This window comes from Phalacrocorax carbo, chromosome 20 (genome assembly GCF_963921805.1).
Source record: "Phalacrocorax carbo chromosome 20, bPhaCar2.1, whole genome shotgun sequence".
Classification (NCBI taxonomy): Eukaryota; Metazoa; Chordata; class Aves; order Suliformes; family Phalacrocoracidae; genus Phalacrocorax; species Phalacrocorax carbo.
Window position 1 is genome coordinate 4815890 of NC_087532.1, and position 23917 is coordinate 4839806.

The 23917-nt window shown below is 40.3% G+C and overlaps 1 protein-coding gene across 5 annotated transcripts in view; it reads right to left on the reverse strand.

Moving 5' to 3' along the window:
- The window catches only part of RERE (arginine-glutamic acid dipeptide repeats), a 255086-nt gene that overhangs the window by 170906 nt on the left and 60263 nt on the right, over window positions 1–23917 (reverse strand). For all 5 annotated transcript variants that reach the window (XM_064470535.1, XM_064470534.1, XM_064470533.1 and 2 more), the window contains exon 2: window positions 8837–9307. In XM_064470535.1, coding sequence (XP_064326605.1) covers window positions 8837–9161 — 325 coding nt within the window. In that variant the 5' untranslated portion in view covers window positions 9162–9307. The remainder of the gene's footprint in view (window positions 1–8836; window positions 9308–23917) is intronic.

Sequence of the window (23917 nt, forward strand, 5' to 3'; positions counted from 1 at the left end):
ATTTATTTTCATCAGTTCTCAAGTTGTATTTACCCTCTTCCATTTTCTATTCCACTTGAAAACAATAAAAAAAGCACCCTCATTTTAGCACACTTCTCTCAGCCTGCCTACACATAGCACTGAGTGTCAAATCTGTAGAGAGGTATCTCCCTCCGCTATGACCTCCCACCTCCGCCCCCCCAGGAATACTTCAAGATATTTTCACAAAACCAGTCTTCCAAAATGAAGCAGCAAAGGTTAGTCCCAGGATCAAGATTCTGACAGATCAAATTTCACTCCTTCCCCCAATTTATCAGGAAAATCTCCAGATAAAAGTTAAGGCAATCTTCTGGCATAAAGTAAACTGCTGTGCTACATGGGAAATGGTAGCATCGTTCCCAGTACAGAAGCTAAAATGAGTTTAGTTTACAGCTTACACAGGTGGTGGCATTATAATTGACCAAACACTCCTTCACCTAATGGTCAATGAAAGACATGGCAACTTGCAGAGTAAAATTAAGAAAAGGGGCTGGTAAGCTCATACACTAGACATCCAAACTATTTTAATTGAAATAAATTGAGGGCAGGCCATGAACAATTACCGAGGCCACAAACTCCCACTTTCACTCCTTGAAAACCACCATTTCAAGGAATCCCTCCCCCTTAGTCCAATTTTTTCCACAGTTGCTTCCCACTCACTGTGTTTTTATTTCAGAATTTCCATTTGCCTAATTCCATAATGGCATGCTGCGTTCCCCATGAAGTATTATGTTTTCCTTAGGCTACAATCTTTCTACATTCATCCTCTGCAAAAGTAACTCCCTAATGCAGTCTGCAACACCGCTCATATCTTGTGTTCCAGTTACCTATGGCAGTTAAACCACAAATTTTCAACTATAGCTGTTGTAGTCACGCACACACAAAAAATTATGTCAGAGTGTTCACGTCAAGTTTCTCATTCATCCTATAACAGCTCCAAAACACAACAGCTTTACAAGATATTTTTATTTTGCACTACAAGCTTCTCAGGAAACATACTATAAAGTTTGTTTCGTACGCAGCATATGTTTATAGACTTCACATAATCCATGTAATGCTTCATCACAGTAGTCAACAGTAGTACAGCTCCTTTTGTTTGCGACCCGTGTTGTGTTACAGTTGAACACAGAAGGATGACTCATAGATAAAGTATTAACAATAACCTTATAAAGTCTTATCTAAAACTCTCCACCTGCACAATTCATCTGTTATGAAAACACTATCACAATTTCATGTAATAACAAAGACAATATGAAAAACTACCTGTTAGCCCCACGCTGGCTAAGCCACGTCCCCAGTCTGAGCCCCCCAGCCCTTGGCACCCTCCTCTCCTTACTGCTGCTCGTCATGATTTATACACAAAAGCCCAACAAAGCCAGAGGAATCCATTTGCTAGATCAACCTTGATCTGCACTTAAGACTCCATCTGTCAAGCACCAACAGCTGTCCATATATAGAGCAACGCCTGCCACAGCTAATAGGAACTCAGAAAACACATCATCTTCTCCACCCCCCACCCCACCCCCTAGTTTGGCTTATGTTTACTGCTTATACTAACAGCACATATACAGAAAATTACCTATATGCAATTAAGTAGTCAATGCATGCTGTCATGTAGTCTTGATCATTTTCTACACTTACTATTCACCTACCCACCTTTAAAAAACACACTTTTCACAAAATCTGAAATGCTGAGAATAAAAACTGATTACAACAGTTATGTCCAACAGTACAGAAAAAAAATAATAACACAAGTTTCAGCTGCATGTGGAAACAGTTCTCTACAGACTTCAATCAACCTCAAAGAAAATCCTTGTGTGATGCTTTTATGCATTTTTAAATTATTTTATGCAATTTTGTTAACCCTTCCAACATGTATTAAGACTTGCCTACTAATCCAGGCCTTTTCTCTGTTTTTTTTCCTTCTTTTAATTAATAAAGGAGGAATGGGTAAAGAATGCATTTGTTTCCATTGAAATAAAAAACTTAAAGATAATCTGTTCTTCTAAAACAAGATTGTTATGAGCTTTCCTCACAACTGCGGGAAGGTTGAAAACACAGTGGTGTAAGTGTGAAAAATAAGGGAACTCCTACAAACATGTTAAGCAGCACAGCTAAGGTTATTCCTATTTACAGCAGCTATAAATCTGTCACTGAATATCAGATTTTTTCAATGATCTGGTATAACGATGGTAACAGGCTTTCGAATGAAGAGGGGAACACAAAGCGCATCATGTTAGAATACATGCTCATTTCAGCTATGAAGTTCTTGAGGGAAGAGAAGACACACATGCAAAAACATGCATCTCTAACAAGGTTGGTCAATCCATGCAACATGGACTGAAAACAATACCCTGGCCGAAACACTTCCTAAAATTAAAATGTACAGCTGGAAAAATCATTTCATAGCCTTTCTTCCTTCTGCCCAAGCATAAAATTCGAATTTTAAAACTTCCCAGAAAATCATTACCTTCCCCCCCGCCCCAGCTTTTTTGCAGCCTAAAACACACTTGCCAGAACCTCAAGGTTTATAGAAAAAAACCTCATGTTTGTAAGATATGCATTTTTCTATTTAATTCTGGCATGGCCACCCTTCTCAGCTGGTAACGCTGTCAGAATAAATAGAAGGCAGCATCTATGGTACGACAAACACATGGGTCAATGTCAAACACAAGCCAGTCACTGCCAGAGCATGAGCCAAATTCCTGCATTTCAATTTCACCAACATTCCACATAAATACCAATATGAGACTATTTAAAAAGTAAACAGAGGAGGAAGCACTTTTTTGTTGATGCTTTTGTTTATATGTATTTTCATAAAGCTGATGGAGGTTTCCAGATTAAAACGACTACTTCAGCAATTTCCTCAGTCACAACAATGGAAAACAGTTATAACAATTAATTACGCCAGCAAAAACTAAAGCTTAGAAATTTAGAAGTCCTAATACTTGCTTGCTAACCAAATTGACAGTGGATTTTAAGATAGCTAGAAGAAATTTCAGTCCCACTAGATCTTAAGCAAATACAATTCCGGTTCCACCGCGATTGGAACTCCATTGGCCACACTCCCCCACAGGACACTCGGATGTCAGGCCCGCTGAGTCACACAGAAGACGACCCACCATCTTTCAGTATCTTCTCAATGTGCTCATGCAATAATCCAATGCCTTCAGGCTTCAAATCTGAGCCACTGAAGGCTGCAAACTATTTCATAGGTTATGAAACACTCCCTTTGAAAAACAGCCACATACTCTATAATCACAGAACGCATCAAAGTGAGAAGTACATAAGATCTCACTTCGATACGTTTGGTGACAACTGAGCAGCAGTATTTCACAACAGTGCATCTGACCTGCAAATTCTGTCTCGCTCTCCTTCTCTGATGCCTGTCCAGATAATAGCTTATGGGGTTACAGTGCCACCTAAACAGCCCTCAGGGACAGAAAACTTCAAAGCGACATCAACCTGTAAATCCAGAAAAGTTAATACTCAACTCCAGTTACATTTTGCAGTACAATATCTCACTTTCATCCTACTGACAGTGGTTTCTCATAGCTTAAAAAAAGGCAACCAAAAAGTGCAATAGCTGTCCCAAACAGTGGTTACCTAAAACATCTCCAAGTGGCAAAGACATTCCTGTTGTCTCGTATTCTAGGCCAGATGTTCCAGGACCCACATAAAGCTAATTCTGCCTCTTTCCCTGCACCATATCAAAACTCACTTTCCATCTCTAACACTCTGCACCTCTCCTTCCAGCTTCGCACAGATCTTAAAACACCTAGAACAAAGAGGCTCTCATGTAAGCTATTCCAAAGCAATTTGCTAGAAAACAAGAGCCCTATAATGCAGTACTCTCCCTGCAGAAGCATTTCACCTTGTGTTACCTCATGTTGACTCCTCTTGCTGATGTGCTGTTTATGTAGCTACCGATGTCACTGTAGAAACAGATCCTCATAAACCCTTTTAATTCCTGCAGATCCTTTTAAATGTTTCTACACAGGCAGGGCAAACAATATTGATATGTCACCTGGAGATGCGAACAAGTCGTCTGTTTTCCTGAGGCTCCAAAATAAACTTAGTCTTTCATCCAAAGTTTTTCCAGTCCAGCATTCAAGGTGCCATCACGATGACATTACAGCAGTCTGCTCAGTAGCAACAATATCCTCAGTATTAAGTTCTGCAGCTTTAATATCATAGTAGCCCATCCTGACATGTTGGAACAGACTGAGGGTGGAAGGGGACAGGGACGATACAGCTTCCTCCAGCAAGAAAAGTATGCAAGAGTTCAGAGAACGAAAAGGAACAGGGCAATAAAAGTATCCACATAACCAGCTATTATTTTGATGCAGATATTTCTGCTGCGTAATTTTTCTGGAATCTTAACCCATTTACTTCATAAGAGCAATTTACAGGGATGTTGAGAAGAAAGCTTCCATGTTCAAGGACAAGCTGAAGACACACAAGAAAAATACCTCCATACATCAGGTCCTTGTAAGACTTCAAGCATGTTGTTGCCCTCCAGAACAGGGAGGGGTAAAAGAGAACAGCATCATCACCACCTTCTTCATTAGGCTGGCCAGAAATCTGAAGTTACCGACTGCTCTTTGTTCGCCATCACACAGCTCCCTCTTCCAGCTAGGCAAGTCATTCTCTCAAAGTATCAAGAGCAGGGCCTCTACAAAAGCTGCTGTACTACTCAGCACCGTTTGGAGGAGCATGGCACTGGGGAAAGGCCTGGAGAGCTGTTCCAAAAGCACCTTAGCCACTGAAGCCCAGCACAATACACTGACAGCCGCCCGACTGAGAGCACTTCAGTACATTCTTCAGTACGGAAAATCCTACATGGAGACCAATTGTCTAACCCAAACAACAGACGTAGTTATAAAGTCTGGTTTGCACGGCAGAGTATCAAAGTATTCAAATTCACTTACAGTCTGACAATCAAAAAAGTAGAACTGCAAAAAACAGACCACCAATTCTCAGCTACACCCGATTCGGAGCCATGTGTTCGCCATATTGCATGCGTATACAGGCTGTATGGAAAAATCAACCCTTTCAAACTGCTATATTTAGGCAAAAGCCAGTAGGATAGAAGGGAATCAAGGTGCACTAGAAATGGAAGGAAATTCAGCATTAAATAATCTAACTGAACCTAAGGGGTGGGGGGGAATCTCAGCCTTGGTACAACTACCTTACTCTATCATTACCTTATGCTAAGAAAGCCTAAAACCAAATCTGTATACACAGTGAACGACAGAAAAAGTAATTTGTTACCACGACAGTCATTTTGACAAAAGCAAGGTAAGAAATATGAGAGAAAAAAAGTGGGAAAAAAGCCACCTCACAGCTTAGATTTGGAAGGAATTGTAAGGGAGGTTGTTGAAACTGAGAGGACAGATGGGGAAGCAGGCCAGCAAGCTTTCAGGATAGGCCTGTGCAATTTCCAACCAAGAAGAGGATAAGATTAATTGCATAGTGTTGTCTAAGCTCTACTCCATAAATTTTAATACATGGTTTAAAGCTATGCATACATTCATTATGTCTATGCAAATTAATAAGCAAAGTATTTATATAGTAACAATATAGTGTAGCCTTTCATTTGAATAAATTCCAGTGATCTTGATCATCTACTTATTTACAGTTTATTTGCTGTTACTGGTATATAACTGATGAGCTCATCACAGAAAAAAGTAATATTAAGTGTTGGATTAAGTACTATACAGCCATGGGGTAAACATAGAATCAGATTTTAACCAAGGACTTCACTTGAAAATGCAGACCTTTAACATTCATCCATATCAGATAAGAGTATTTAAGAGAAAGAATCAAATGGAAAGGATTTCCTTTCCTTAAAGCCTAAAAGATGTAAGCTGAAGACAGCTATCCATTTTGCACACCCCTTTCATTTTCAACTTTCTAATCCTTGCTGTGCAAGTCTCATTAATTTAAACTCTCTTAATCCCTCTTAAATTTTATGTCATTTGTACCCTTGGCTACAAATACATCTCCCTGTACGTAACCTAGCCACAAGACAGAAGCTAAGGTTTTCTTCTATAATAGATGGTAAAATTGCTTTAGAATGTTACATGCTGGAATGTGTATTCAACACTCCTGTTAAACTGTTTTAAATAACATGTAAAAATCAGTATAGTCAATTAAGTTTTCAGCTAGGCTCATGCCCCTCCAATGAGCTACCAACAACACGTGTTCTCATGGCTCTCTGCATTTTCCAAGACAAGAGACAGATGCAAGTCTAAAATAAAAAGCACAAAGAGCAAATTGAAAATTTAAATGCTAGTGAACATCTCTTATGCTAATTACTACTAATAAAATGTGAAATTTAATAAGCAGATTTTTATATTACAAAACAGGTATAAAATATCTTCATTATGGCAAGTTCTACAGCTTTGCTTGTTCTTCCGCTAGATAGCCTCCTCCAGATCAGATACAACCGCTTCCCTCCACCCCCTTTTCTTCAAACAGCGCAGAAAGACGGGCAAAGAGAGAATGAAGTGAGCTGCCTTGGCCAGCACTAACTAGTCTTAGCTGAAGCCGGGCAGACCAGCTTCCAAATCCTTTACCAGATCAGGCAACCTCTCCCAAACGCTGCGAAACACCACCTGCCCCTATAAGGGGGAATTGCTCCCCAAGCAGCCAGCTCCCTTATCGTTGGTTCTGCAACCACCATCACTCGGCTTCTCAGAGAAGACTCTTCTCCCAGACCAACCACCTGTGCTCCCTGATGTCCCAGAAGGCCCGAGCAGTACTTGGCCAGTACTTAAAGTGTTTGTTGCATGCAGGTTCTGCGACACATCTCCACGCCTGTGCTGTGACTGAGGCTTTACCTTGCATTTCAGTCCATAAATACAGTCTCCCCTGGCGTGTAACTGCTGCCAAGTGAGAAGGTACAAGCCATAACTGAAGCTCTTGCCAGTCTGTATATGAAGAAGATTTCTCTTCTGAATGGATACTCTCATGAAAAAATATAGTATAAACGATCTAAGCTCTCCCCACACTACCAGCATTTACGTGCTCTCTCCCCTCCTTTGTCAATTATCCAGCAAAGGTGTCAACTCTGTACAACTACAGCACCGATTCCTGCTGTTCTGCAAATATCCAAGTATGCAAGTATCCTGCTAGAGCAGAGGTATTCCAAGCACTGCACCCAGTGGATAAAGAATGACAATACTTCTCCACCCTACTACAGGATAAAACTGAGATCAAAATCATTTTCCATTTAATTTTAAGCAAAGTCCTTTTGCAATAAGGCCAGTGTATTGCATGGTACTACTGGGCCCACACAACAGCTGTTCTTAACAGGTTCCAAATTATTTTTCATCCTCTGACACTGAAAATAAAATTGCCACCAAAGCTGATACTTTTGCAGGCTCCCTATTGCTACTGCTCACGCAACAAATACTTCTCAGCTACAAGCCCTGACCACGAGAGAAAACTTATCTTTTGAACGGTTAGAAGTTATATTTGAAGCATATCAATAGATAAGCTATTCTGACAAGCATTGGTAGATGTAAGTGAAAACAGACTCTACAACTTTCACACGGAATAACAAGTATGGAATGCAACAGCTCCAAAACAAGCAGAATTTTGGCCCATCTGTATCTGCAGCTGATAATGCCCACACGTAGAACTAGCATTTTAGAGCATTTACAGCCACTATAACTGGAGAGAGCGTTTAAAACATTTACATCTGTACTCATACAATGATATTTTAGTAGCTGAGATATACAGCACCTCATGGAAAAATCGGACAAGGTTTTACCTCATTAGTTTCCATGGTTTTTAGTTTGAACCCATCTCTGTTTTGCTCCAGCAGCATTACTACAGCATACCGATCATTTTACAGGAAAGTAGTACTAAACTACCAGAGCCCTTAAGCCAGTGCTTTGAACGGTAAAGCCAAACATAACTATTCCGTGTGGTGGAACAAACAACTGCAATCAACACTTTAAAACTGCTGTGTAGATTAACACAGATGTTTTTACTCAAAGATGAGGAATACCGCTAACTGAATAATGTCATTTTCAAGTACAATTTCATTTTGAGGAAAAAGTTAGCTGGCAGCAGCCACCGGTTAGATCTTGAAACTTTACATGACACCCTAAAAACCTTATGTGAACCTGGCGGTAATTAAGAGGCACATCCAAGACAGAGCAAACTGCAAGCTTCTGCTTCTCTCCCAAAAACATCCCAGATGCTGGCTGATACTGTCTCTTTTGACCAACAGCTAAGCTGCTGTACATAGGCATTAGCTAGCTGTTAATGAGGGGGGTGAAATCAATGCACAACAGGTATGAGATCTTAAGTCACCTGAATTATTTAAAACAGAAGAGAGCAGAGGAGCTCCACAAAGAAGTCACAGATTCACAGAAAAACCCCGTTAGGAAGGTTGGAAGGTACCTCTATGCCACCTAGTCAAATATCTAGCTCAGCTCAGGTCTCATTTCAAAGTTTATGAGCAAAGTGCTCAGTGCTTTATCCAATTCAGTTCTGAAATTCTCAGGGACAGAGATTCCATACCATACACAGATAATTAGTGGAGCAGAAAGAAAAAAGGGTGGCTCTTTTTCAGAGAGGAACTAAGTTCATTCCAACAAATCAGATATTAAAAGTTATCATCAAAAGCTTTTGCATGCATATCCACATTTGTCTCCAATGGAAATGCGGCAACCTGCCTCTAGGACAATCATAGTTTGCTTAAGTTAACAGACAGCACACCACGCTGTCTGCTGCAGCCAACTAACTGGTAGCTCTGGTGCACAATTACTTGCAAAGGAAACGTAACGTAAGAATTTCTTACCTCCAGGCCTGTATACAACATCATCCTCTGTGATAAAGGACGTTATTTCACCGTTGTCTGTTCTCTCATATCGGGACTTCTTCTTGGGTGGTTTCTTTTTGCTTTTCTTGGTGGACTCCTCTGTGGTGGCACTGTTGTTGTCATTGTCCTCATCTTCACTATGGTCACTCTCCGCATAATTCTTGGCGCCTCCCTCCAACGTACAGCTCCGTCGAGGACGCGAGTTCTCGCTCTCCCTCACCTTGTCTCTCTTGTCTCGCTCCTTATCCCGGTCTCTATCCCTGTCCTTCTCTTTGTCTTTGTCTTTTTCTTTGTCCGCTGTCATGATTCGCCACGTGCCTTCTTCTGTCCTCTCACGGCTGGGCCTCCGTGAAAGGTAGACAGTGAGCCTGGGCTTCAGTCTTCTGAATTTCTCACTCAAATCCAGGAAAAATTCAACCACTCCAACAACCCCAGCGTTTTAAAAAGGTTCTTGAAGGAGGGGAGAAAGAGGGGAAAAGCCTGTGTTAATGAAAATTCTTTCAATTTCTGAAAATAAAAATTAAAACCAAAGAAAACCCCACATCCTAATGCAAGTCAGAATGGAAAACACAAGACAGTAAGATACAAGGCAGTCTTCTGAAGCATTCATAGAAATAACTTATGAAATGTCTGTAAGTGTTAGAAGCTATCTCCAGCCTCAAAAAGATCTCACAAGTCCTTAATAAAATGTTTTTGTTCACTACAGAAATATAACTTCTGAGATGGGAAGTGCTCACTGAGAACACATCATTTTATACCTGAAGCTGAACAGGAAGCATGCAACTGGGGGGAAAACACCCAACCATTTAGGAAGGGACAAGTGCAAGAAAAGAGCCTACAACTTTTTTTCCTCAAAGCAAATGAAAAAGTTTAGCAAATGGCTGTGCTGTTTTACGACTCAACACCACTAGCAACCGATGCCCTACCAAGCCGGTACAGAGTAAAGGATGCCATCTGCCACCTCCAGGGCAATCTGTTAGGAAGTCTTCCCACTACCCTGCTTTTCCAAAAATAGAGCTAACCTGTAATCCACAAAATACAGGAATTAATTGAAACCAAACCACAGTAGTTACATGTGCCCTAACAAAATCTGCTTTTCCATATATCAAAAATACAACCTTTCATGCTTGCTTTCCCAATAACAGAACACCTGGAGATGGATCTTAGAACTAATCACCTTCACACATTCAGTTCCCTGATGGGCAACAGGAAGGGAAGATACAATCCCATGTTTTTACTTCCCTGATCAATACAGTTAACATCAACTGTGCCTTTTTTCCCTACAATGCAAGTTTAGATATTTAAAAAATGAACTTGCATTACAAGAGTATGTGCAGCTTGGACCTATGGGCCAGGATCCTCAAACCACACTCAAGTGCACCAAAGAGCTGCCTACTGTCGTGGTTTAACCCCCATGGGCGACTAAGCACCACACAGCCGCTCTCTGACTCCCTCCAGTAATCCGGACCCCAACTGCAGGGTAATTCCCCATGAGACTCTATTACCATACCTCAGTCAAACAGTAAAGAACACTGGCCCTATGCAGTTATATCTTTTATTCTTTTGACTCAAAATCGAGAGTTTAAGATGTCCTTTCTATTGGTCAAATCTAAATGATCTGGACTGACAAGTTGCATGATATATCTGAGTGAGCACCAGCAGCACATACACCAGAATTTTTGGTACTTCTGGACAGGCTCTAGTAAATTTGCACCAGTTGAAGTATCTGCAAGTGCCTTTATTTAAAGCTCAACAGCACTCAATAGCAGCAGTCTGAACAGTTACAGCTACTACTGAAAAAGAATCATACCTTTTTTTCCCTCCTGTAAATATTCATTAAAAAAGGACATTTCAAGAACAGTGCATCCAACATACAAAGCAAAGTTACTTTTTCTCCCTAGTTCACCAATTCAGGATAAAGCTGAATTCACCCACATCCAATTCATAAGTTTTCAGGAAGCTACTCTTTGGTGCAACTGGAAATTAGTTCCCTGTGTAGAAAGCTACAGCATGAAAGTCAGGGACCTGAGAAGATTGAATGTTCATGCATTAAGCATCTGAAACCACATTAGAGAAGGAAAATAACTGTTTCGATTTTTAAGAAGTCAGCTGAGAAGCCAGTGATTCTGTGTATTTGAAATTTCTTTACTCTTACATGAATCTCAGACTACATATTCTTGTCCCTGTTGACTACTACTTCCAGCAATGGAAATAGCCAGAGAGACAAATTGCTTTTGCTGATACAATTCAGGCTGTAGCTTGAATCTCTCAGGCATTTCCTGAATGAACCCATCTTCCAGGTAGGAAATTTCTATTTTCTTTCCTCCTTATAGCAGCTGCCATCATTCTGATAACACACATGGGGAATCCAACAAAACTCCAGTAGAGAAGACTACAATGAACCTGTCAATTGCCAGAGAAGTTGCAGATAACAGTGATAGCAATGGTCTAAAGGGACTCAATAAGAAATGGCTTAAAATTCTAGAGGCCGGGAAATTCCCCAGTAGCAAGCTTGAGAGGTTTTTTTTCCTATTGTTGATACAAAATTCACTTCAGAGTAAATAATCTATTCGTTTTTGATGAAATGTAATTACTTTCCCAGGGGAATCTAATAATTACAAGTAGCAGCATCTCAGCCTGTGTACAAGGGATGGGTGCAAGAGATCTTTGTATTCTTTAGAGATGAGAAACTAAAGGATACACCTGAAGATTTTATTCAATGACCTCCAAGGATGGACAAAATCCAGCCACTTCTGATTATTCTCACATACTAGCCCCCGTTCTCAAAAGACTCAATTTTTGAGTTAGGTACAAAAACCCAAGAAACTTAAGCCTAAGCAGAAAAGTTGTTCTTTTCAGAGCTTCTTCCATTCCTTCTCATCTTACTTGTAGTATATCACTTCCCTCTCTGTTTATTAAACCTGAATGTTGTTTACAAGTTAATTTTTGAGAACTTAAAAGGAAAAAAGCCAAGGAGCAATTCCTTCTGTCTTGTTTTCAGTGAAGCCAAGGATGTTTCAGCAGCATCTAAGACGCACTTGCAGGGTCCAGTATCATGAAGGTACAACACAACAGGGAACTCCGCTCACATGCAGATATACATCTCGCATTTACCAGTTAAGGATTACCTGCATCGGTACTACTGGTTCTTAAGGTTATGCAAGGTCTGAGTGGCACAAAAAATCACGATGGATTAGCACTATTTCATTTTCCAACTGTGCTAACAAAACAGCATACACACAGGTAGTGACTAAATGCCATCCAACTGAATTTTTATGTTCCACCATCACTACTTTGACAATAGCCTTCGTACTGCCTACAGAGGTAAACAGACACTACTTTCAGGAACCAATTCAAAACAGTCCCATCTGTATGCAACCTATTGTTTTCTTCAGCTCTCTCTCCTGATGATCAAGATGATATGATGGAATTTTTATGACAATTACCACAACTTCTATCAATAGACTTAAGTCAAGTGTCTAAAGAAGATGCATCAGCTTTTCTTTCCTCTCTCAATGGCTGTCGTGGAAGATCTCAGTATCACCATCACCTCAACCTTATAAAAGGTCATACCTCTCTTCTGGCACAACCAACTGCAGCTCAAGTACCTTCCTTGAGAAAATGCAGACCGCCCTTTTTTAAAAAAAAAAATAATTCCAAGTTAAAAAAAAATAATAACCCATCAGTCACCACAATAGCTCATTACTGGGGCTGGGTGGCAAACAACAGAAAAAGCAGGCTTGAAACCTGGCCAGCTACAGGGCTTTTTCCTTGAAGCTTCAAGATGACAACCTAAAAAGGTGCCAACCGACCCACATCTCTAAACGTAACTGAGAAAGGAATTTAAAGCTCCTGTCTGAAGGAAAAATAAACCAAAGTTGATTAGTAACTGACAGATAATTCATCCATATTAATTTCATTTGCATCCGGAAACATTCCGAGCTCCTCCTCCTTGTATTCTGCAAGTCCTCAAGGAACCAGAGTTGCACAATCAATTCTGAAAAACCAGTCACAATTTCAGCGCAAGCTGCTCCTTGCCAAGTTCTACTCAAATGAAATTTCAAGTGAACCGTTTTACACTAGTGGGGTCCGTCCAATGGCCAACACCACATCAAATACACGGTGACCTCCATACAGCTGGCGGGTAAACCACTTCACAAAAATAACGTACCAAATGCGCTTCCCCTTCCTTTATTTTTCTACACCTTTTCATCAACACCTTTTATGGGCATAAGCAAGAACAACTGGCCAGCAAAGAGATCTCTACACAACCTGCCATGACGCACAAGAGAAGCTTCCGAACGTCAGGGGTCACAGGCTACAGGGGAAGCACCGATGAATTCCAGTTCTCACCATCAACAAACAGGAACAAACACTGCAGGACTTCACAGAACTCTCCTCATAGCTTCAGATTTAAGTTGTTGTTTCTCAGATTAAATTCACAGTACTTCAGGGTTTTTATTACAGGTCCAATTATTATGGGGGTGTATGTGGGGGGGTGTGTGCGTTTGTCATCTTTTTTTTTCCTCACAACCAAGTTCTGCACAGAGGAATAACATTGAATAAACAAAGGGTATGTTCATAGTTATCTAGTTTACTGCAGGGCTGTACAAGAATTCGCTCAGATAGTCTGTTCTTCTATGAAATTTCCCACTACAAACAAACAAAATTGCCACCCTTCTACCACCTCCTGTTCAGGAGAACCCATACAAAAGTAATTTTCATAGCCAACGTATTTATGAACAGTACAGAAAGCCCTTCATCTAATCTGAGTCTCTAGTTCAACTAGCATTAAAAGGCCAGTGATGAAATCTCATCTTTCAACTTTTACACAAATATCACATTTCCAAGATTAATTTTTTAAAAATTTATATTTCAAAATTATTGCAGGATTAAACATCACCATGAAACAATGACTAATTTTGTCTCTAAGAATAAAGCAATCACATCACCTCAAGAGTCACTGCACCACGATGGGGGTGGGGGGAGCGGACATGACGGGACAGGGACAGATGAACGACAGGACACCAAATGAAGAAAAAATAAGACACAGGAAAAAAAACCCAAAAGCCAACACCAGAGGAAAGATACTGTTACACCACTCAGCTGTGCAGCAGTAATAGAGGACTACCAGAACAGCAAAGAAAAATTGTGTTAGCAGCAACCGCCTAATTAAGATTAAGCCATTATTACCACAGAGAAGTATCTGATAACGAATCTTTATAAGTAATGATCCAAACACATTTTAAAGAGCCCAGGATATATTTTGCCTCTACAGTAAAATACAACATTCCCCCTTGCTACCTCCCCACTTTTTATTTACTAACACCAGAAACCCAAAGCAAACAGCAATTTTGAAATAGAAGCATACATCTAATGTTTGAAAGTATCTCTTCAACCATAACAGCAGAACATATCTTACAACTGAAATACTCCATCATCTAAACCTAAGCATTTGCATTTCATCTCACACATTCTTACTTCCCCCACCAACCACACTGGAACAGGAGAACACCACCAGCTCCGTAGTCAAAAGCTATAATGTTGCCTAATCACTGTTGACCAAAATGTAAATACTGTGAAAACATATCTGCTGACTCGACATTATTCATCAGTTACAGATGTTGTAGTGGGTTAAGCACTTTCATCGTTCTATATGTAATTATGCATGAATATGGAACCCATAAAACTAACATGATCACAAAAATTACAAAAATATTGCAAGCTTGCTTTTTTGTTCTCTAAAGTAAACTGGGATAATACATCGTGTATATGGCCAAATGCAGTAATCACACAGATGTTTAAATCTGGATTAGGACAGTAGAAGCAAATACATTGAAAATCTTAAGTGGTTTTTGGCAAGCTCTGTAGCTTGGGTTTCCAGTAATTCTACCCATTGGCAGCTCCTCATTCTCACTATACCAAACAACCAAAGCAGCTGCCTCTGTCATCATACTACAGAAGAAATTCAGGTTATGGCACTGCAGGCTGAAGGGTATTAACTGCCTTTGATACTGGTTTACTGCTTCTTCCATGGGGAATTTTTTTAGAGATTAATCTCGGAAAGGAGTAATTTAAGCTTCATGGGGAACATTCACTTTACAATGGCTGAGACTGGTATCCAAAGGAGTGGAAGAACAGACCCTGTCCATTATTTGTTCGATGCAAGTCAAAAAACCTGAGGAAAAAATGTTAGTTTCGCTGCAGTCACACTCTAAGATTTTTTTTTTTGCTGTTGTTATTTAACTAGAGCCTCAAGATATGTCCATTTATCCAAGTAAGACTATTACATCCAGTATGGGATAGCTTTAGTTATCTCCACCCAGTACGCCATCTGACATTAAGGGTAAACAGTTTAAGATAACGAGGACAAGTCAAACATAAGCTAAAAACCTGTTTGCAGAGCTACTCGCTAAAGTCTTCTATTCTCTGCTTCCTGGTAGAAAATGCAAATACCCACGACTTCAAATCATATTCAAATGCTCTTATTCCTGTTAAAACATTCAGGTCTCCAGAGATGAAGAAACAGAGGAAACGAGGATTCTAGTAGGAGACAGGAACCTTGGCTTACGAGCCTGGGCCAGATGTGATAAAGGCAAGTTGGCAAGAAGAGTCCCAAGCAAAGAGAAGTCCAAAAGCAGGTGCTTCACCAAGCCAGAACATTGCCCCTACAGCATTCTGCTACTTAGGACAATATCCAAGCACATTAAGCACTTGCACACAGTATTTTTATGCAGAAAAGGTGTTTAACAATGCACAACGGTTCTTCAGAATAGTTAAAATTGTAACAGCTTCAGACAAGTCTCAAGGCTGACTCCTCTCCCACAGAAGTTCAAGAGCAACACTTCAGGGCAAATTAAGTTGTAGAGAAAAGTGCCGCAGTTACAGTCCCTGCATTCCTGAAATGGTCTTTTGATCTTTCAGCTATTTGACAGGCAATTCTAGAGCAGCATCGCTCCAGACAGTAACACAAAAAGCTCCCAGCCACCTTTCAGGACACAGGATATACATACCTCTTCTAACTAGTCCTTCTCTAGTCAAACCCAAAAGCAGCCAGGTGTTAGATTTGACCCTCTCCCTAAACCCTTCTCAGTTCCACTCCCAAAGACAGAGAAAACAAAAGATGTCATCATGAATATGATTAGATCTGCCTATGCACTTTCAAATGCCACCTAAAAAAAGTCATTGCCGAAGTATGTTATGAGAAATCAAGCAGGCACAATCTAACCTTTAAACTTCATATATAAAACCTGAAGTGCAGAAGTTCATAATCAGTATTTTCAACTAATCATTACCCACATTCACCTGGTTGAGGTTCTCTCCCAGCATTTTGAATCTAGTTCAAATTCAAGTTTCACTATTGTTCAGACACAAAAAATCTCCACATGCTCCCATCCAAGTCAGGAAAGCAGGTTCTACTACTCCCATGAAAAATGAGTTAATAGTCAAATCTGGGCACTCTGGGTTATTACGATGGCCAAACTGCACTTACCCATTGCGCACAGCTCTACAGTTACTTGATCTATACACCTGGAAATCATTATCGGAGCAAAAGGCTTACATACCACCTCTTTGCACATTAAGTACTTGAACCTCTTAACTAGTATTAAAGAGTCAGGTTTTAAAGATAATGTGAAAGCAAGTCCAACAGAAATGCTACGAGACTAAAAGAGGAGAGCATCTAAGTATGCAGGGTAACTAAAAATACGGAGAAGAGCTCTTTTTTTCTTATTTAAGCCAGACAGATAAATCTTTTAACAAGATTTGTTTGGTCATGTGTTGCCAGTCTTATTAAATACAACAGGACCATTCTTCTGTAAGCTTTTAGTCTCATATTGCAAGATAAAAAGGCACTGTTTTCAGCAAATGCCAGATTAAAGGAAGTATGTGCTGCAACTGCTAGATTTCCTTCCACAGAGGTTTTTCTAATTTTGATGGCAAGGAAGAATTTTAAGTTGGTTTTAGTGCAAGGGATTAAACTAAAAAAGAAAAAGAAAACAGCCCATAAAGATTCTCCCATATACTCATAAGATGTGAAAAACAGCTTTGAGAAAATCTTCAAGATCATTTGTGAAGAATAACCCTAATAAGACAACATTAAGAAGAGGAAATCTCAGCTGTAACAGAACGAAGTGCTAAACGGCAAGCATCAAAATGCAGCCCTAGCACTGTAGTTCAAATGCATGCATGCCTGCTTCAAACACACACAAGAGTAGCTTCTACACAGCTTACACTTCAAAAGATCCCACCTTCTATGATAAAGCTCATTAACTGCTTGGGCTCGACCTCCCTGGGGAGGCACAGAGAAGTTTAACCTTTAAGTTTCAGAAGAGACTAAGAACATCTGTTACCAACTTTTCCCACATTCTTTCTGTCTTCCATTTGCCGTTGAAAATGCGAGTTGCAGACATTCAGAATGACAAGGCATCTTAAGAGTTCATGCAGGATATCCATCAGAATATTCCCCACCCCCCACAATCCATTCACCATCTCAAACTGGAGAGCCAGAGCTACCAGCCTCATGACAGCACACATCCCCAGGTTGCAAACTGAAGTCAAATCCAATGAGAAGCTAGCGAAAGGGGAAAAAAAAATATGCAGCAAGCACTTTATACCCTTACACTTGGACAGTATTTCACACAGTTTACAGTGAGATTTTACTAAAGATACTTGCCCCAACTTTCGTAATCCAGACCCTGCTGAGTTTACCTACAGTATTTTCCAATCAACTGCCACATACAAGGCCTAAACACAGATCTCTCCCTGTGAGTAGTAGGGAAAGAAAAATGAACCCAGCTCCTGAAGGCAGCAACAGGGAACTACCCGATCTGGCAGCATACACAGAATTGCAAGCCCATCAATACCAGCCATTCATGGATAGTACCGGGCCTTCTGTTCCGTTAGACTTCGTATTTCAACAGAACCCAGGACTTATGTCACATCCCAATAGACTATTCTACAACAGTGAATAGCTGCCAAAAACCCCCAGAGATTCATGCAGTCTTTCCTACTGTTGCACTACCTGTTGTGCTGTGTTCAGTGTAATACTGGCTTACTATTGCTACTCCTGCACCTGAAAAACAAGAGTGAAAGCTTGGCAGGGACAGAGTTGAGAAAATGTTGCTCCAGTTAAAATACTTCTGACATGCTGCATGTTTTCCGTAAGCTTTAGAGGATAACTGGCTTCCAAAGTTCTCACATATATACATACACACACAAACTTTTTTCCCTACAACAGGAACGCACTGGTCAGTAAAGAAGTTTATTTTCTTCCTCTATCCTCGGGCACCTTGTGGCTCTCCTCTGAGGACTGTGCCAATCTAGTTGGTGCCTCACCAGCTTTACAGCTGAGTGGGTCTTGAAGGGGTCTGCTGCCTATTCTTGAATGCTCATGGGACTAGTCTGTGACCCTCCTGGAAGCCACTCTGCTGAAAGTCTTTTAAGCAGCTCTTACAAGCCTCCCTCCAATGAAGGATATGCCTCTTATCAGTTGTCTTGCTTATCTCCTTCGCTGGCATTTTGAGTTTAAAACACAAATATAGCACTGGAACACTCTGGCCAGTAATGGTCATTATGTGTTACATATTTACAGTCCACAGCTCTTGCAGGCCCTCTAAGTGCATGCAATTAAAAGCATGTTTGTTCACTTTGAACTGCTCTCTGCTAATCATCCCCAAACGGTTCAAGAAGCTAGTGTGTAGAGAAACAAACAGGCAGTGACTTCATCAGCATCTCACAGCTGAGCAGTAATCATCACTTGAATAAAGGCAGACAAATCAAGATGTTTCTCATGACAGACAACGACCTTCCCTCCCCCCCCCCGCTATTTACCCAACTTGACCTAAGAAAAGAAAAACAATACATCTCCTATTTCTGAGCCATGCCTTACACCAAGTATGCTCACAGCTGTCAGTTTTGAAATCACAGTCTGTATAATGCTGCATATCAGCACCCTCCCGCTGCACATCCCACCTTCGCACTGATACGCTCTGACTTGGGCTATTATGGCATCATTCTGAAATCCAGGTCGAGGGTCTGTTTGACAGACGAGCTCTGCAGGATGACAGCTTAGGTAAGATCATAAGTCCCTCTCCAACAAAATGTCAATGCCACAAAACTTAAAGGAACAGGAGAAAGAGAGCGAAGGAGATTCCTCTCAGAAGCAAAGCAAGATTTCACCAGGCAAAAGTAGTACTTCTACATTTTTCCACAGAAAACAACAGGCTATTCTGCTTGTCTTTAGAGTTACATATTCAGAGGAGGAACATGTTTCATTTAATTTTACTTGAAACTCAAGTTTCAAGCATCTTTAAATCTTCCCTCCAAAAGCAGCCAGATTTACCTGGCAACTGTGAGAATTTTTAAAGACTAGAGTGGTAAGGATCCAAGAGAAAAAAAGTGGCATTTCACCATGTTTGTGGTATTCTAATTGGCATAGGACAGGTAGAGAAACTATCTACCTGCAAAAAGTCATAAACTGAATAAGTACCAAGAACAAAACTTACACAACAGTCAGTTTTGACCACAGAGTAGTCTGAAAGACCAGGGATAATATTTGGGGTGAACATATCAGCCACTACCTCCTCCAAAAACAGTCAGGCAATTCACATACAGTATTGACAATAGTGATCTGAGAAAAGCTTTCTGAGAACACCTGCTTTTAGACAGTTTTACACATTGGCCTCTGTAGAAGTAATGTTAATCCAAATAAGTCCCAATTTCTCCCCACATTAATTAGGAGCAGCAACATAAAATCAATAGTCTTTGGAAGTTTCTGCACTCCCAGTAAGATTTCCCAATTTCAACAGATAAACCAGCTAGACTTTCTCTTTTCTCTGTTACTGTTTGGTGAGGAATCTAAAAACCAGCAGGGACACTGGAGCTCTCTACACACTCGTTTTGATATGAGGCTGTTAGTCTGGTCACCACCTGAAGAGTTCGGGCCTCAGTTACCATGCTGCGACACAAAAACCACTGAAGACAGGCCCTCCCACGCCCTGTGCCCCTTTCACCTCGGCCACATGCAGGAAGCTTAACGGCCGAGGGCTGGGTGGCCGCTTCGGAACCAGAGAGCAAGCACGACACAAAACTGACTACAGCACACGAGTTCAGATCCGAGCCGCTGTATCAGTCCACTCTGTTAAACCACGATGCTTAAACTCCTCTCGTCATTTTAAAAGGTGCTTTAGTGGCCTTTATAACATAGGGGAACAAACAACTATCTACAGACAGTAAATACACAGCCATGTATTTACTACTCCTCTAAAGTCATTCAAGATAATGTAAATTATTATTACAATATAGGTCTGAGTAATGTAAAGTAGTAGTCCCATAACACCATTGAAAACAGGACTTTTTAAAATGTCCATGTAACACAAAGCAGCTCCCTCACTTTAAAAGGCTGTTAGGGGAGAGAAGGCCCAAGGGACCTGGTAAAGAGCTGCTATTGTAACAAGAACTATTGTCTAGGGAATTTAATGCCATTTGGGGCCAAGACAACATCTGCATTGTAAAGTTGCTTAACAACATTCAAAACAGCAAAAGTTAAACAAGAACTTATGATATACAGCAAATTATTTTGAACAGATCATACTTCTACCAGCCACAATTACTTTCTTTCCTTCCAGCAACCATATCAAGCCAGAACTAGATTTGCAGGATAACTCTCCAGCCAACAAAAACACAGATAAGGGACAAAAAAGTGAGATTACAGTAGATAACCTAAAACCAAGGCAGTGGCAACCATTCCATCACCACCACAGACTAGCCATGGGACCATTCATATACCAACAAATAGATTATGATTTATCTGGAGAAAGCATGAAGTATTGTAAAAAATTCCATTTGCTGACATAGGTTTCAGAAAAAGATGACAGACTTTCAGAAGCAAAAAGGGTAAACCTTGAAAGCATGCATATGGATTTCCTGACAGGCAAGTCTGTGGCAAAAAAAAAAATCTGTAGTATGTTTACTAAAAATAGGTAAAAGATAAACATTCCCAAATGCTGTAAATTCAGACCAGGGAAACACCAACAAAGAAATCAATGCATAAAGAGAAATTCCTGGCACACAACAGCACCAAGCTAACAGTAATGTTAAAGAACACTTCCACGAAACAGAATCACATGTCCATTTTACAACAGCTCTACTTTTAAGGAACGCATGACTATCGAAGTTACCAGTACATTGCGTATCTATGCCTTCCTGTGAAGTCACTTATTTTAAGACAGAAATGAGTCTTGCATAATACTGAAAACACTGATTTGTGTGTATTTATTCGAATTAGACCATTGCTGCTGTGCAGGCAACAACAAGTGTAACTACATCTAGAACCCTATGCACTTACATATAATTTCAATTTCTATTCTAAATTTTATTTTTGGTACCTCCATCTCTGCAACATGTCTACAAATATCCACCAAACTGTCATTCCCTATATGTAGATGTAGGTAGCAATCCTATTCTCCACTGGATGTTTCTTTTTTAAATGTCTGGGCATGCAGCTGCCCTCTCGCAATCCTTTCATCTTCTAGAAAGCCTCCAAAATATCTTCACTGAAATCACCCGAGTGAAAGCTAGATCAGGTTATTTTTGAAAATCCCCTTTGAGCAGCAAATGCAAAAACTCTGGTCTTCAGCCACACTAACTGTTTTATTCCGTACAACTGCCTGTGTATTGGAACTACTCAAAATGGAAGAATAACTGCAGGGAGGGCTCCTATGACGAGCTGACTGACCAGACTGAAATGCAGCTATAATTAAAGCAATTTCTCTCTAAAGAAAGCAGCATCCCAAGAGTTGCAGAGACCATCTAAAGCTACACCACTTAAGGGCTCCATAAAATTCCACAGGAGTGGAAACAAAGAAATTCTGCTCTCTTTCAGTCCTATGACGGGGGGGGGGGGGGGGGAAGAGTACAATTATCAGAACAAGCAATAGATATTAACAGGACTTTTGTCTACTATTTTAAAATACTTTTTACACAAGCATTAAGACAGATTATATTTGTGTCTAGAGAAACTGTCTTTAATTTCAGACATTGGTCTCATTTTTCTCTGAGGAGCAGCTTATTTTGGTTAATGACAGAAGAAATATCAGCATTTTCTTGCCTACAAAGCCTCACTTCCCAGTACAGAAGCACTGTTGTAATCATGAGATTAAGTGTGCTTATTCATGTGTGAAATGTAGGCTTGAACTCTGTCTCATATTATAGACTGTGTACAGCAAATGGTCAGCATATTCTTCATAATTTCATAATACCTGCACTTCCTTTATTGCATTTACAGAAAACAGTAACAAGTACTTAGTTTTTAAACCTTACTAGTGGAAGCATGACCTTTGATCTTTACTCTTCAGCTACACAAGCAGGTTCTGCTATGAGGCAGCAGGCATATTATTCAAAAAGCAAAAACACACAATACCATGTGCAAGAAAGAAAGAATAAGCACAAGCACAGAAAGTTGTGAGAGGTGTAGTGTTTAAACGTACTTTCGTCTGCAGTAAACCTACGCAACAGCTAATTATCCTTCTATCTTCTTGCTAAACATTTCAAAACACGTTAGAGGTTATTTGCAAAGAGGATCTATATTTCAAGAGACCATATGATCTCTTGTATGACCTTAAGTGATAGAAAACCAAAGCTGTCAATATTGACATTTGACTTCCAAAGTAATTTCATCCCAGAAATAGAGCTAGGTGTCTTAGGCATGAATACATCCAACTTGCCCACGGTCACACCAAGACCCTGGGAGACCTGCAATAACCTGTCTCCAGACTACACTCACAGGACTCAGCAAGAAACAAAGCATACACCAACCTCCTCCCCTCAACTTCATCTCTGCCACTCTAAGAAAAAAAAAACCACACACCCCCCACACACAAAATCTACACTGCTTATGCATACAGGTTTATCACTGCTAAAATTGTTACTGTCCAAAGTCCCCGACTTCATCTTCCTGCCTCTTCAAAAAGCAAGGACTTAAATCTCCAGATAATAGTAAGGCATGGTTCCCTTGTTCAACGTATGTAATACTGTGGAATTGTAATGCTTCATTTCATTTTAATCAGAAAGGGCCAGGCCCACCCCATCATCAGCTCAGACTGAATATGTAAGATAACTAACAGCAGTGAACAGGTAATTAGGAAACACTCCATCTCCATGTCGTGTATTTTTGAACAAAAGAGAATTCACACAAATCCCACAGATTTGTTTTTTACAGATAGCAAATTAGAAGATCATATAAACCTGTATCTTAATGCATGGGATCATGAAGCAGAACAGATAGTTAACAAACAAAAAAACATTGTCTACCATCATTTTCAGATCTTTCTTTCTAAGTTCAGAAAGCAGAACCCATTTCCTCCAGCACCAGCAAGTAACTTCTACTACAGTTCCCCTAGTACAACCACCAAAGCACTGTACACCCATCCTAGCAAACCACAGCAAGGGAACAGCAGCGATCCCCCTCGGTTCCTTCAGCTACCACCACCTGCAACACTGCAGAGCTCTTCGCAAGTTCACGTAGGCGAACAGCAACTGTATTTAGACGAAGTTAAACAGCCCAGGGAACTCACCGATACACCGTTCTTGCCAACTCACACACTACCCATGAATACCAGATTTCTCATTTGCTCAATGCCATCTAACATGACTTTGCACCGTACAAGCTTCCTTAAGTTTTTTTCCTTTAAGTCTGGTTCACTTTTCTGGAAATCAGTGAGCTTTCTTTTAAAAAAAAAAGTACATAGTATTGATAGTAACAGAAAAGTCCACCTTCTTTGTAGCCATGTTACTTCTCCTGGGCAGCAACCGATTGAATTCCTCATTAGATCTGATGCACTATTTTTGAAAAAAGAACTAGCTCACAGGTCTCACGTATTCGGCATTTCAACGCTACACATTGTCTCAAACAGCGGTCTGTCTCTGCTACAAGTACGATTGCATCAGTAGTCTGCTGGCCACTGCTAATGAACCCATTTGAAAAGGACTTCATAACTGGCTGAGTCTTTCATGAGCAGGAGAAAGAAAACATTAAGAACTGCTTTAAGTGATTAGTCTGCT